Source organism: Mesoplodon bidens, assembly GCF_964165515.1.
Source record: "Mesoplodon bidens genome assembly, contig: HAP1_SCAFFOLD_454, whole genome shotgun sequence".
Lineage (NCBI taxonomy): Eukaryota > Metazoa > Chordata > Mammalia > Artiodactyla > Ziphiidae > Mesoplodon > Mesoplodon bidens.
In genome coordinates, this window is record NW_027671390.1 from 96,188 (window position 1) to 112,506 (window position 16,319).

General features: G+C 43.3%; 1 protein-coding gene across 1 annotated transcript; it reads right to left on the minus strand.

The window, feature by feature from the left end:
• Nucleotides 1-646: 646 nt before the first annotated feature.
• On the minus strand, nucleotides 647-4,576 carry LOC308611474 (spermatogenesis-associated protein 31A6-like). The gene is made up of 3 exons (XM_081260231.1): nucleotides 3,438-4,576; nucleotides 3,022-3,082; nucleotides 647-2,793 (listed from the first exon to the last, which is right to left on the minus strand). The coding sequence occupies exon 3, from the start codon at nucleotides 2,661-2,663 to the stop codon at nucleotides 771-773; it is 1,893 nt and encodes a 630-aa protein (XP_081116357.1). The 5' UTR covers nucleotides 2,664-2,793; nucleotides 3,022-3,082; nucleotides 3,438-4,576; the 3' UTR covers nucleotides 647-770.
• Between the last annotated feature and the right edge of the window lie 11,743 nt (nucleotides 4,577-16,319).

Genomic DNA, 16,319 nt, shown 5'->3' on the forward strand with positions numbered 1-16,319 from the left:
GCAGCCTCCCTGATACTCCCCCCACCTACACACACAGAGCTGGAAATGCCATCCTTGTTGCTGCTCTAAAGTCTAGGAAAAACAGAGGTGGGGGAGGGTGATGCTGTACATTTTATTATGCCTAAGCTAAAAGGGGTTCATAGGGCATATCTCAATCCCAGCCTTCAGCAGAGAGAGAAGGAACTCTTAAGAGCAGATGTTGGATATTCCCTACCAAGAGATCCAGGGGCAAGATTTCTCCTGTTTCTGAACTCAGAGCCCATACTCTATTCCCCCCAAACTTCCATCCACTTGGCTCTGACACTTCCTGGAGCCTGAATTGCAATGTCCGGCCCTATCGTGTAAACCTATCCACTACAGTTGCATAAAGTTCAAAGTAGCATAGAAGAAGGAGAAAGACTGGTTGAACCAGGTCCTTGGGTGTGGGTTTCATAGGTTTTTACCATCTCATTGTTAGAGTAATTTTGGTTTGTGTAATGACAGTATCATAAGGTGCAATGAAGGGACACGAGACAAGGAGCAAGCTTGTGATGCTACTGTCCACCTCCCTCCATGCCCCTCCCTTCTAGAAGACAAAGTGCACAGCACAGACAGCAGCCATTACACTATGTTTTTATTAGAAAAAAAAAATGTATATATATATATATATATATGTATTGGGGAACATTAAATATCTTGGATGTGCTAATGAGAAAATCATTTTCTCTACATGGACTGAATTTTTACTTGGAGATACGTTTTCCTACTAAAGGGAAGACTAAAGAAGGATTTTACTGTCGACCAGGCAAGACACCTCCCCAAAGATGACAATGCCTTGGACAGTGTTGATGGCGGGCTGGGGCACCTGGAATCTTTGGCCCATACTGGCAGGTACTAACTGGAAACAAACTCTTCTTGGGGGGCAAGGATGGGAGGCACCTTAGGCCCAGCTGCTCATCGTCGAACCTTACACTTTTCAAACTATGTTGGTGTCTGACTTCCCTTTCCCTGATAGAACAACTCTGGCCCTTGGAGGTGGCTTTATGACCACAGGCTGTAGAACCCATCATTCTCCCTTGCTCTGGGTAGGAGGTAAGCCTATGGTAGCAGAAGCACCCACATACTGGGACTTGGAATTCCAGTTTGTGTTCATTTAACTTTGTGGCATGAAGTCCATGGTGAATTGCTCTTTTTTCTTCTGGGATCTGTCCAACAGCTCTCATGCGTGCCTGACCCTCAGCAGTCTCACTCTTCAAGATTGATCTGCTTTTGACTGATCCGTGACTCTGGGCAGTGGCTGATATGGGCTTTTTTTTTTTTTGCAGAGCATCTCGACCATTGACTTTTTTCTTGGGGAAAATCCACTTTAAAAATAGCCTCATCCTTTTTCTGAAGAGGCTTTCTGTAGGGTTATGTTTCTTCTCTGGCATGAGCTGGAGACATCTGCTCCCAATAGAGTCTGTTATTCCCCTGACCTGGGCAGGGCGGCTCATACTTCCAGCTTGAGAGGTCCCTAATTCTTTAAACCTTTCTTCATGCTCTCCTGGTTTATGCCTCCTACAGTCCTCTCTTTTGTAAGTAGGGGCAATCATCTTGCTCTGGCTCTTCCATGAGTCTTGGAGTTTTGAAGTTTTGGGCTCCTGCTGCCCTAGGTGGCTCCTTTGGGCTTCCATAAGGCCACTTGGCTCCTGGGAAGCTAACCTGTCTCTGGTGGGGACTCTCTGGGGATGGCACTGAGGCACCTGAGAAGCCAAGTTGTCTGCAGCAAGGAACCTGTGTTTGGGAAAGTCCTGAAGCTGGTTGTCTGACTGTACCTTTACTTTGGAGTTAAACTCACTAGCAACCTCCATGTTAAGGCATGGCTCACCTGGATGTTGGAAAACAGACAGTCTAGGTAGTAGGAAACTTCTACTGGCCCCTGGCACCTCTAAACTCCTCATATGTACATTTGTGGTTTGGGATTTTGTCAACACTTTGGTTTCCAAGATAACACTAGACTGTGGTTGAAGAGCAGGAGACTCCTTGGCCTCCACAGCCTCCCTGGCCTCTTCACCTCTCAAAGATTGGGATCCGAAGTTCACCTCCATCACTGTTACCCTATGGCAGGGGTCTCGTGAGGCCTGACCACCACTCTCCTCTCTTGGCTCATTCCTGACCATTGCTGAACTTGGACCTGGCTCTAGGCTGTCCCTCTTGACCCCTTCCACACTCTCACTCTTCCAGGTTCTGCCCACAAGGCTGAGTGTGAGGGACTGAGAAGGTGGCCTGTCCTCCTGTCCAGTCAGAGAAGCCTTTGAGGGCCCATGGTAGTCAGCAGATGGAATCGCTCCCAGGGCACTCTGGATTTCCTTACACACAGCTGAGGGGGCAAGGAGAGGCCTCTTCACGGTAGGAACTGACTCTTCTGTTATCACCTTCTCTCCTGAATGAGCCTGAGGAGGTTTCTCCAGGAACTCAGCACACTTGACTTTTGAGTGGGACCCAGATACACAGGTGGCTGAAGGGGAAGTGGCAAACTGTAGAATGGTGGAGGGTTGGAACTTTTTCGACTTAAAGAGATTTATGGGCTTGAGGACCTTGAGGGGTCGGGTCCACCTGTGCTTTACCCAAAACCTTTTAATATGTGCTTCCAGTACCTCTCGAGTGTCTGGATCAGGGAAGGAAACCCTACAGGAGGTGTTCATGCAGGGTTCCCAACCCTTCAAGCAGTATCTTCCACAGGCTCCAGCAGGCACTGCTTTGCACGTCTCACCAGGAGGGTCTGGACATGAGAGCTGATGAAAGTTGCCCTTGCCAGGAAGCCTCCCCAGGCAGCTGTAGGAGAGCAGATGGGGCCAGGATGGCTGGACAGGACAGGCAGGGGTGGGCACCTGCAGCCCAAGAACCCTCCTCTGCCCCCACACTGACTTCATAATGCCCCTGCTCTCCTTCACCCTAGGGCTTTAGCCACGCCCTCCCATGGCTCCCCCTTCCAGGGCTGGGGTCACATTAGAGGCTCGGGGAGGAAGGACGACCCAGGAGAGAAGGGGAAAGATTCTTTACCTTTGCAGAAGTGAAACCAGGTCGTGAGTCCCCTCCAGTTCTTCCAGGCAATCTCTGAAAGCTGGAAATCAGGAGACTGGGTCATGGTGGTGAAGGCAGAGGCCTAAGAGCCTTTCAGGAGGCTGAGTGCAATGGCCCTTTAAGGGAAATCTTTGGAGGATTAGACTCTGGAGCCCAAGTATCAGTGTCCAAGGCCACATGTCCCTGACAGTGATGGTAAGTCTCACTTGAAAAGGGTTTGTCCTTTGCAAAGTGCTTCCACGTTCATTAGGCTCTGTTAATTAGGCTCAGGCTCTGTTTCCTGAGGAATAAGCTCTGCCACTGGCATTCTCAGAGACCGTGAAGCTGGGGCCTCAGGACTAGGAGAGATGGAAGCTAACTCTCGGGTCACGCAGGGCTGAATGGCAAAGGCTTACCTTTCAAAGATCCACTTTTCTTCCTACTCCTGCTCCTCCCCTTCAGCTTTACTTGATGCTGAGAGATAAGAAAAAGTGAGGGGCTAACACCCAACTCTCACTGTCCTCTATCTAGGCAAGCTGTGTTCATGAACAACATGACTTTCTACATTTAACTAAAACTCTGTGGGGTTTTTTCCCCTTTTACTTATTTTTAAAGTGGATAACAATCTTTTCAGTTTTTCTTCTTTGAGGAGTGCAAAGAAGGTTTTTTGTTTTTTTGTTTTTTTTTGGGCAGGGGAGTATTCGGGCCTCTCACTGTTGTGGTCTCTCCCATTGCGGAGCACAGGCTCCGGACACACAGGCCCAGCGGCCATGGCTCACAGGCCCAGCCACTCCATGGCACGTGGGATCATCGCGGACCGGGACACGAACCTGCGTCCCCTGCATTGGCAGGGGGACTCTCAACCACTGCACCACCAGGGAAGCCCAAGAAGGATTTTTTAAGTTTTAATCACCATAGATTTCTTCTGTCACTGTTCCTCTGATCAAGAAACACACACATTCTCAGACCTAAATGCCCACGTGAGCTTTGTCAGATAGGATTCTGCTTCCCAAGGCCAGACCTCTAGTCCAGCCTCTTCTCTCAGGCTCTCAGGGGCTCAGCCCCAACACAGAGGAAGGTCTCACTTGAGACACCCGCTGTGGGAAGGTGGCTGGTGAACCAGGGCTCAGGGGTCAGCCTTCCTGCAGAGATTGAACTCTTAGTAATCCAGTCCTTAACCATTAGTCACTGCATTTGGGACTTGCCCTGGAGCCCTCTACCATACCTGAACTCCTGGTCTAAGATCTTAGGCTAGAAATCCTCATGCCCACTCTAACCCCTCTCTGGCCTGGCTTTTCCCTAGAAGGATGATGTTCTATACTTTTCTGAGAGTTCCCATCTCAGGAGTCTCTCTACGTGGTTTAGAAAAGTGGAAATAAGAATAAGAAAAAAAGAGAGAATCTCTGCTGGGATTAAGCCAAAGGTTTCTTACCTTCCTGATGTTTCTATGTTTCCTAGGTGGTGCTAAGAATAGATTACTCTGGAAGCAGTGGAGTAACATTAGGAAGAGCCCCAGTCCACACAGGAACCCAAGGATGATATCAATCACCCAGGAAGTTGGGCTGGATCTCAGCCAGATAGCAAAAATGTCTTTCAAAGAAAAGAGATTCTCCATCTTCTGAACTGCATTGCTGCCCTCAGGCAACAGAGCACTGGGAGTTCACTTGATGGCAGAACCCCAGGCCTGCATCACAGAGCTGTGGCCTTGTCACAAAGGGCTCCTGAGTGTGGGGGAGGGGCAATACGAGAAATAGGCTGAATCACTGCCCCTCCTTCCCATCCACACCCACAGACACCTGCACCATCCTGGGGCTTCCAGATCCCTCCTTCCAACTACTCTCATCCTGTCAGAGAGACCTTAGCCAATTTTCTCTTCATTCCATCTGGAACCTGGTTCCTTCATCCATTAGAGACCTTTACTTGAGGCCCACCAACTTGATAACTCTTGAACATCTTAAGCTGACCCTGGAAGACTGGCTGTTTCACAGACATTTTTACTCAGGATTTCCTTTGTCCTCAGCTCCAACTTTCCCGCATCATGTTTGTGTCTTGTGTAAACCCAGGGATAGAACTTGAATTTCTTTTACACTTATTTAGTTTTGTGAATTTTGAATAGTGTATGTTTTGCCTCATTTTCTATCAGAGGGAACTACACACAAAAATTAAAATAATTTATTTTTCAAAATTCATAAGTATGAAAGAATTATAAATAACTATGTAATAGGGAAGAACAAATCTGCCTCCACATGAGATGTTTTTTACTTTAATCTTTATGCTTTGTTGCCTGAGCTAACTCTGTCCATCCCTGTGATCCAGGCTGGCTCTGCACTTTTTGTAAAACAATGTTGCCTAGAGCCTGAAATATACAGGATAGACTATTTCTAAGGCTCTGACTTTTAAGAGCCCATTCATGGAGATAAAAAGTTGCAGAACAGAGAATAATAATTGTTTTCTTGGAGGTTTACAGGAACACATGACCTGACCAGGATCTGACCCATCTGGCCAGCCTCTAGAACAAAGGATCCAACACCAAGATATTTGCAACAATTAGTCATGCCCCTCCCTCACCTTGCCTTTAAAAAGGCTTTGCTGAAAGCCTTCAGGGAGTTTGGGGTTTTTCCTGGGCATGAGCCACATGTCTTCTTGCATGGCACTGTGTAAACCTTTCTCTGCTTCAAACTCTGATGTTTCAGTATTTAGCCTCACTGTGCATCAGGCACACAGACTTGCATCTGGTAACAGTTAAACCTTCAAATGATGTTTTTGTAAGTTTGTAGTGTTTATAACTCTGGAGTTAGTAAATCTTTAAACTGCACAAAAACTTTTGGGACACACTGCAAACACGCACACACACACGTACTCATTTTCCTTAGCCAATCTAGTACTTTCAAATCCAATAATCCATACTTTTCTACTTAAAAAAAAATCTTTCATATGTTGTCTCAACCCAACTTCTTAGTTTGCAATGATAAGACAGTCCCCACTCTCCAGATAAATTTTGAAATATGTGGTCTTAATCCATTAGGGCTGCTATAACAATATACCATAGACTGGGTAGATTACAAACAACAGACATTTATTACCACAGTTCTGGAGGCTGGGAAGCCCAAGATCAAGTCACCAGTATGGCCACCTCGTAGTGAGAGCTCTCTTCCTGGTTCACAGCTGGAGCCTTCTCTCTGTATCCTCATATGATGGGAGGAGGCTAGAGATATCTCTGGAGTCTCTTTTATAAGGCACTAATCCCATTCATGAAAGCTCATAAGCACTTTTGCACGGCCCCGCCTCCTATCTTTAAGAGGTAGGATTTCAACATGTAAATTTTGAGAGAACATTAACATTCAGACATGTGCACTCATTCTATACCCGGAAGCTAGGAATGGGTTAGGGTGAGCCAAGGTCCTGACCCTAAAGGGCTGTAGGGTGAAGAGTAGGACTAGGGGTCAACCCTTGGGGCTGAGCCAGGTCTTGAGCAGCCTCTTCAGATATTCCTAGTGTGTTATGGATGTATTCTCTTTTCTGAGTGTGCCTTGACTTTCCTGCCCCATCCTCCCAGGCCCCTGAAGCTTCAAGTCCAGCCTGAACCATATAGAAAGGGAGCTTTGAGTCTTACACAAAATCCCCTTATGACATCCCTTAGCAGTAACACAAGATTCACTGAAGGATTCACATGGTAAATATGTCTTAATGCCCCATGAGGGCTTTAAAATAATGTGTATTCTCTGCTTGTTGGTCATAATTTTATACAGTTTTAGTGGGAACGTGGGCATGTGAGGTTATTTGGCTATATTGCCATGAATGTGCACTTTCACAAACATATCTCCTACATCTACTATTTTTCCTACAGTCTTTTCCTCCCATATGATATTCTCACCTTAATTCAACCTTTTATCAAAATTTAGACTTAGGTCTGTCACCATGTGGACATGCTTTGTAACAAAATAGCTTCAACCGAGGAGGTCAGTGGAAGGCCTGGACCAGCTATCTTGGTTCCATGATAGTAAGCAAAGGATCGCAAACTACCAGGTTAAGCTTAAGCACAAAGCGAAGTTGATTTAAGCATAGGTACACTCTCAGAGAGGGAGAGAGAGAAGGAGAGAGAAAGAGCAGGCTGTTTCTGAGAACAGGCTATTTCAGCGAAGTGAAGCAAGCCCAAAGCAAAGTATATCGAAGCAAAGGTACACTCTCGGGATGGCGGGGGGGATGGGTGTACTGTTTCTGCAAATTGAAAGCAGAATTCCTATAAAGGCTTACGAGCACTTTTCTTTTTTTTAAAGAAGATGTTGGGGGTAGGAGTTTTTATTAATTAATTTATTTATTTTTGCTGTGTTGGGTCTTCATTTCTGTGCGAGGGCTTTCTCTAGTTGTGGCAAGCGGGGGCCACTCTTCATCGCGGTGCGCGGGCCTCTCACTATCGCGGCCTCTTGTTGCGGAGCACAGGCTCCAGACGCGCAGGCTCAGTAGTCGTGGCTCACGGGCCTAGTTGCTCCGCGGCATGTGGGATCCTCCCAGACCAGGGCTCGAACCCGTGTCCCCTGCATTAGCAGGCAGATTCTCAACCACTGCGCCACCAGGGAAGCCCCTTACTAGCGCTTTTAAGGAGCATTTTGCAGAGAGGCGGGGGTGAGTGACAAGGATCATTATTTGACTGACAGTCCTGAGCTATGTAACAAGTTTTCTGCTGCGCATGCTCTCATCCTTGAATCCCCAAGAAATGCCTACTGGGTGGGGGGAGGGGCAAAACCACATGTAATTTATGGTAATTATGGTATAATGAGTTTGGATTTACTATAGGTTATACGCCTGTCCGGTCTGGGCATGCACAGCCTGGAGAAGTCCCCTTGTGTTACTGTGCCTCTCTTTATCAGGATAAGCTGCCCACCACCAGACCACAGTCTCTCCCGTTCTGGGTGGGGTCAAGGGAGAGTCCCCAGACGGCTGCGTGTGACTCAATTTCTTCTTCTTGTCTTTCTCACCACCGTCACCTCCTTGCTGCTAACGTCTGACTAACTACCTAACAGGTCTTCTTTGCATTCATATTTGCTCCCTAAATTTTCTCTATTACTTTATTTTCAATATGTTTTGTTTGATGGGGTTTTTTTTTGGAAATTTAAAAATCTTATGATAACATTTACCTTGATTTCTTTAATTATTGTTCTACTGTTATTGATTTCTGCCATCTTATTTTATGCTTTATTTTCTACATTTTCTTTATTGTTTCTTTTTTTCCCTTCTTTGGCATCTTCCATTTTACAGGTCAAGGGTACTTATGTTTGTTTGACATTTGGGAATTTTTAATATTGTAATGGTTTTATATCTTGAATTATGTTAATTTTCTCCTCAATTTCTTACCCGTGGATGAAAAATGTTCCCTGCCATATCAGTAGACAAAGGATGTTGCAGTCATCAAGTCAGATGTCAAAGCAGGAACCCTCAACTGTGCACCTTGAGGGGATTCGGGATGGAGAAAAACAGGGTACTGATCCTAGAGTTAAGGTGCACATCAAAGGAATGATTTCACGGAGCCCAGATTCTTTCATCTTCTCATACATAGAAAAGTGCTACAGTCCTTAACTTGAGATGTCTAGTTTTCTTTAATTAATAGTAACCTTTTGATGTTCTGACTACCTGGTTTTGGTTGACTCCTCCCTTAGGTCTTCTGAGCAGTTCCTCAGAGTGATCTGACAGGCTGTGTTCTGGGCTTAAGTCCTCAGAAAATCTGCCAAATAAAACATAATTCTCCTTTTGGGTTGTGCATAGTTTTCAGTCAGCAGTCTTGGCAACCAATGAAGGGGCCCAGAGCAGACTTTTCTTCTTTGCCTGAAGTCTATGAGGACCCAGAGTCCTGGCACCAGCAGAGGCTTCTTGGGCCTGTCCGCTTTCTCACAGAGTCCAGACAAATTTGGGTGAGTATCTCCTGGTTCTTGGATCTCCAGTTTTGGTTGATGATCCTAAGTTTTATTCAGTGGTGTTCAACTCTTCTCTTGAGTAGTAGGTTATCCTTGAAACTTGGTTTCAAGAAGAAGTACTTGGGTCATCCTCAGTGAAAGACACTGGGAAGATTTTTACTCAGTTTAAACACTGAGAGCTTATCCTCAGTAGAAAAACACTGGGAAGACTTCTGCTCAAGTGGGTTAGCCTCACTTAAAAGACACTGGGAAGATCTTGCTCAGTGTAGACACTGTGGTTTATCCTCAGCTGAAAGACTGGGGAGACTTTGCTCAGGTGAAAGACACTGAGTAAAAGTTGGACTGGGTAATTAGGTGGAAGACTAACCTGTCTTCCTTGAATTGGCTACTTTAATAGAGTTTGTCAAAATAAAAGTGATCTTCACAAATTGAACTCAGAATGGGGAACTTAGCTTTCAATACAAAAGAAAAGGGAACAACAGATTTCCAGCCTCCAACGGATATCCTGGCCAGGTTTATGTCCATACAAAATTTACATTTACAAGTGCTTACTTACTTGGGACTTAAAGAAAATCTTGCCCTAAAAATGACTAAGATAGGACTCTTTTATTGCATATGCAGTTAAGTTAGAAAAAGCTGGCTCGATAAAAACATCTTTTCAGAATTCTGACTTCAAAAAAACAAAAGGCTTTCTAGGGGAAACTTGCATTTCTCTTCCTGTGTCTTTGAAATGTAAGTGTTCTGATATTCTTCTGTGTGTGTGTGTGTGTGTGTGTGTGTGTGTGTGTGTTTTGAGAACTTGGTCACTACCATCCAAAAGTACTTATATGGTGTACATTTGGCAGCCAGTCAAATAGACTGGGATTCTGAGCAGTCTTTTGTCTGACTGTACAACTCTCAGGGGCTTTTTGCCATCTTAACCTTCATTGTGTCAGCCTGTACAACAAAGACCATTACTTTCTTAAACTACTTTTGGGAGTAAACTTTCTGCATCTTATTTAGACAGCATCCTTTACACTCTTTTGTGGGGAAGCCTCTTGCGTCTTATTGGTTTGAGTCACTATTAAGGTATACCTCATTTATGGCCAGATGATGGATCCTTCAAATTGGAGAAACTTCTAAATTGGTAAATTTTTAGAGAGCTCTCATTATAAACAGCTGTTTCATTGGCTCCTATGGGGGGGCGGAAATGCTGGAAATTAGTCATATAATGGTTAACCTAAAAACTCCTTTAGTTTCAAACAAACCCAAAAAATTGGTTTGGGAAACCTTATTTGTGGTCTCTGCTTCCCCTAAATGGGTCTTACAGATGCTAATAAAAACATTAGAATAATTATTGTTAATTAGGTTAAGTAACAGGGAAAAAAACTGAAGGAAAAGCCTAAAAACTTTTTCCCAACAAGGTGGAAATTTTAAAGGGACTTCTCCTAAATGAATAAGAAATCTTTAGATGGTTATTTTAAAGTGGGATAAATAAAACAGACATTAATGAGGTCAATCAAAGATTGGATACAATACTACCTAAGATTGGATGGGCCAAAGGGATCTCCTACTTGTCATCAACATTAAAGGGCCAGACCCAAACAAGTCTGCCCTATTTACCCCAGTTTAAAGTACGTATATTTTATTACATGTAAATTTTATACACGTAAAATTACACTGAGATACCTGACCAACAATTACTTGGGGCAAAAGTTAGACCAATTAATCAAGTTAAAAGATTGACAAAAGTGCCTGAGTCCCTTGGTTCAACCACTCTCTGGGGACCCCAGAGTCTTTATAAAAATTGGGATGTTTAAATGGGCATTGTGTAAGATAATTACCTCTCTTTTGCCTAATTATATTGTGTGGGATAGACATGTTTCACTGGGGAATTCTTCCCCTGCCTGATATTATAAGACGGCCTATGAAGGAAATATTAATTAAACATACTAAAGGAAACCAGTGGGATTACCTGAGCCTATACAATATAAAGTAAGAACTGACAGCTAATATTTAAGGGATAATAAAAATAAATAATGGAGACTTTACTCTGGGTCTAACCTGTGCACTCAGAAAGAGGGTCTTTGTTGAATGCCTTATGCAAGTTTAGAAGGTATGATCAATTAAACCATAAAGTTCTAGACTATAGAATTCTGAAATTTCAGTCTAGTTGGAAATCTTCTCACTGATACAGAAAAGCAAGTTAAAGAAAACGTAGTTGGGCAAATCAATCTTTTAATATTATTTAGGTGACAGGCCAGTTCTTTGGGGAATTAAAAGCAACTGTCTTTGTCTCGCAAATCGGTACAAATCAGAAATGTAAATACAGACCACAATGACCTGAGACTGAGCCTAATTAGCTAAATTAGGTAGAACCTGAAACCAAGGTTAACAAAGGGGAAAAAGTGGCCTTTTAAAACTCAAACTGCTGATTAGTCAGTCAAGAAGACGGAGGAGTAGGAAGATGTGGAGTTCATATCTCCCCACAAATGCATCAAGAATACATCTACAAATGGAACAATTCTCCCAGAGCACCTGATAAACACTAGCAGAGGACCTCAGGCACCTAAAAGGACAAGAAAGATCCCCACGTAAGCAGGTAGGACGAAAGAAAGAAGAAGGGAAAAGGAAGAGCAGATGAAGTGGGACGTGACCTGTGACCCTGGGTGGGGGAGCGGAGCTGAAGGTGAGAAGAGGTTCCCCGCATCTGGGGAAGCAGCAGGGAGAGAAGCTGGGGCAGAAGGAGAAATTTGGTGGCTCAGAGAACGGTGCAGCAACCAGTCTGTGGCAGGCAGGAGAGAGTGAGGCCTACACAAGTGGTCTGGCCACAGCTCTGCATGCCCCGGCCACTGGGGACCACTGGTGCACACGGGGGCTGAGTGTTGGAATGTGGGGTTTGAAGAGCAGACCCAGGAAGGGGAATGATGTTGGCTGTGAGGAGACAGCTCAAGGGGATAGGAGTGAGGAGCTCCACAACAAGGAATGCTCCTGGAGGAAGCCCAGACCAGCAGAGAAGCAAAGTGCCACTGCTGCGTGATGCACAAAGGGCGGGGCCCCCATTGCAGCCTCTCTCCTCACGCACTGGCCCCTGCCTCCACAGGCACTAGGAAGGGCTCCTGCCAGAGTGGCTCACGGGCCCCCAGCCATCATCACCTCAGCACTCTCCTGCTTGGGTGGCCCATTTGCCCAGCTTGCCACCTTGACTCCCTCCTGCCTGACAGGCTCGTACATCCCATAGCCACCCAGCACCCTCTCACCTGGGCAGCCTGCCTGCCCTGATTGCCGCTTCTACATCCTCCTGCCTGACAAGCTCGTGTGCTCCAGCAGCCTTGGGAGCAGACGCCAGTGGGTGGCCCACATGCAGAGATGGGGCTGAAGCCACAGCTGAGTTCCAGGGAACATGCAACTAAGGAAGAAGAGCTGAAATCTCTCCTCATGGCTGTGCAAATCATGGCATTACACTTCCTCTGATGGCTTCCTAAATTCAGCACCTGGGAACATCCCAATGGACAAGTGCTCCTGCAGCTGAGACAGGTCTGGCTTTAGCAGCTGTGGGTTTTGTGGGCACATACATGCTGGGGTTTGGCCAGGCCAGAGTCTGAGCTGCCTCCGTATCTCACATAGTGGGTCCAGGTACATAATGACTGCAGTCCTGGGACCTGACCTCAGTGGATCTGGGCCAGTGGCCTGGTGAAAATGATGCCTGAGTCACCAGGGCCAGTTGCCGCCATAACCACGGTTAAGGTGGGACTGAGAGCAGTACCAACAGCAGTGTACTTTGTAAGCCTACACAATGGGCGGAAAGGAGACAAAACAGAGCATACCCACAGGTGAACACCTCCAGAGGAGGAATACTCAATGGCTTCTATCCCAGTGGGGGTGCTCCAGTCCTCCCGACCTCACACCGCAGATCAGAAACACAGCTAAGAAACAGACCTGAGGGCCTCTGCTCCAACGACTAGGGATCAGAACCCAACCCTGACAAGGCAGTGACAGCCACAGAGGAAAGGGAAACTTCTGCTGAATAAAAATCAAAATTAAGAAAATCAACAGGAAAGATCAAACTTGGAAAATGTTTGCAATATCAATATCTGGCAAAGAACTCATATACAGATTAAAGAATTTTTACACTTCAAAAATAAAAAGACAATCCAATGGGAGAAAATGGCAAAAATATATTTATGGATATGTTTTATATATATAAATGTAAAGTATATGTATCCATGAATATATGCCTATTGGCTATTTGCATGTCTTCCTTTTATTTTTAAGTGCCTAATTACATTTTATATATATATACACACACTATTACATATAAAATAGGTAACTAATAAGAACCTACTGTATAGCACAGGGAACTCTATTCAGTACTCTGTAATGACCTATATGGGAATAGAAACTAAAAAAGAGTGGATATATGTATAACAGACTCACTTTGCTGTACAGCAGAAACTAACACAACATTGTAAATCAACTATACTCCAAAAAATTAATTAAAATATTTACATATATTGTATACAACATATATATTAACTATATATTATTTATATATATTAGAGATTGCTCCATCAAAGACGTACAAATTATAATTATGATGAGATACCACTACGTACCACTATAATGTCTAAAATTTAAAAAACTGTTAATATCAAGTTTTGGTGTGGACCTAGAGAAACATGAATACATTGTTAATGGGCTTGTAGCATGAAAGCTTTAAAGTTAAATATACATTTACATATGACCAAGCAATTACCTAATAGTTCATACTTATCCAAGAGATATGAAGTCTTAGGTCACACAAATTTGTTCACAAAAATGTGTAACACCATTATTCATAATAGGTAAAACTGGATATGACCACAATATCCAAGATTTTTTTTTAAACATCTTTATTGGAGTATAATTGCTTTACAGTGGTGTGTTAGTTTCTGCTTTATAACAATGTGAATCAGTTATACATATACATGTGTTCCCATATCTAATCCCTCTTGCGTCTCCCTCCCTCCCACCCTCCCTATCCCGCCCCTCTAGGTGGTCACAAAGCACCGAGCTGATTTTCCTGTGCTATGCGGCTGCTTCCCACTAGCTATCTATTTAACGTTTGCTAGTGTATATATGTCCATGTCACTCTCTCACTTTGTCACAGCTTACCCTTCCCCCTCCCCATATCCTCAAGTCCATTCTCTAGTAGGTCTGTGTCTTTATTCCCATCTTACCTCTAGGTTCTTCATGACCTTTTTTTTTTTTTCTTAGATTCCATATATATGTGTTAGCATACGGTATTTGTTTTTCTCTTTCTGACTTACTTCACTCTGTATGACAGACTCTAGGTCCATCCACCTCACTACAAATACATCAATTTTGTTTCTTTTTATGGCTGAGTAATATTCCATTGTATATATGTGCCACATCTTCTTTATCCATTCATCCGATGATGGACACTTACGTTGCTTCCATGTCCTGGCCATTGTAAATAGAGCTGCAGTGAACATTTTGGTACATGACTCTTTTTGAATTATGGTTTTCTCAGGGTATAGGCCCAGTACTGGGATTGCGGGGTCGTATGGTAGTTCTATTTTTAGTTTTTCAAGGAACCTCCATACAGTTCTCCATGGGGCTGTATCAATTTACATCCCCACCAACAGTGCAATAGGCTTCCCTTTTCTCCACACCCTCTCCAGCATTTATATGGTACTGGCACAAAAACAGAAATATAGATCAATGGAACAGGACAGAAAGCCCAGAGATAACCCCACACACATATGGTCACCTTATCTTTGATAAAGGAGGCAAGAATATACAGTGGAGAAAAGACAGCCTCTTCAATAAGTGGTGCTGGGAAAACTGGACAGGTACATGTAAAAGTATGAAATTAGAACACTCCCTGACACCATACACAAAAATAAACTCAAAATGGATTAAAGTCCTAAATGTAAAGCCAGACACTATCAAACTCCTAGAGGAAAACATATGCAGAACACTCTATGACATAAATCACAGCAAGATCCTTTTGGACCCACCTCCTAGAGAAATAAAAACAAAAATAAACAAATGCGACCTAATGAAACTTCAAAGCTTTTGCACAGCAAAGGAAACCATAAACAAGACGAAAAGACAACCCTCAGAATGGGAGAAAATATTTGCAAATGAAGCAACTGACAAAGGATTTATCTCCCAAATTTAGAAGCAGCTCATGCAGCTCAATATCAAAGAAACAAACAACCCAATCTAAAAATGGGCAAAAGACCTAAATGGACATTTCTCCAAAGAAGATATACAGATTGCCAGCAAACACATGAAAGGATGCTCAACATCACTGATCATTAGAGAAATGCAAATCAAAACTACATTGAGGTATCACCTCACACCGGTCAGAATGGCCATCATCAGAAAATCTCCAACAAGATTTATATGGGTGAACCAGTTGTGGTCTATCCATACAATGTCATATCATACAGCAGTAGAAGGATAGAATTATGAGGAATGCAACAAGGATGAATCTCAGAAACACTATGCTGAGAAAAAAGCTAGACACACAAGAGTATGTACTTTATGTTTCTGTTTATATGACTTTCTAGAAAAGGAAAAATGAATCTATGGCGACAGAAAACATATCAGCAGTTGCCTGTATCAAATATGGAGTAGAGAGTGACTGCAAAGAGGAAAGGGAAAACTGCAAAGGGGGGTAATAGGAAAATTGTCTACCTTGATGGAAACAGAGTTACAAAATATTTACATTTGTCAAAATTCATTAAAGTGGACATTCAAGTTAGTATATTTTTTATATTATACCACAATATATTTCTTTTAATAAAATCATTATGAAGAGTAGGTAAGTGGGCAAAGGACCTGAACGCCAGCTTTAGCTATGTTAGAGCTGTCAAATCAAAAAAAGATCAAGTTGCCCCTAATTTAAAAACCAAGAAAATGCATAGAAGTTGAGGAAGAGAGATTTTAACTTATTTTAAGAGTGAGTTTTCTAACAATTCGAGCTTCCTAAAAATGAAACAAACTGATTTTGAGTTGGCAATTTCTTTCTCAGTGAGGACATTCAAGTACAAGATGACGATCATTTTTCAGGTATGTTGTAGAAGTGCCTTAGAGATTGAAATTTGCATTAACCAATATTTAAGATGATTCAATAACATCAGAAAATATGCTATATTTTTATATGCTCTTTTATGGTAGAGTTCTGTCTATAATGTTTTCTAAAATATCCTTTGAATTAATATTTCAATAGTAGTCTCCAGTGCTGCAAATGTAGGCCAGAAAGTTAGATCTGTGCACAGTCTATTTTTTAAGAAGCTTGTAATCTGGAAGAGAAGATAGACAAAAATGTTGTAGCAAAATGCAGTAAGTTTCATAATAGAGATATCCTCATGCTCTTATATGACATGGAAGCAGTGT

Excerpts from the sequence above, each read along its gene's own strand:
- LOC308611474 (XM_081260231.1), bottom strand. The coding sequence starts at position 2,663 with ATGAACACCTCCTGTAGGGTTTCCTTCCCTGATCCAGACACTCGAGAG.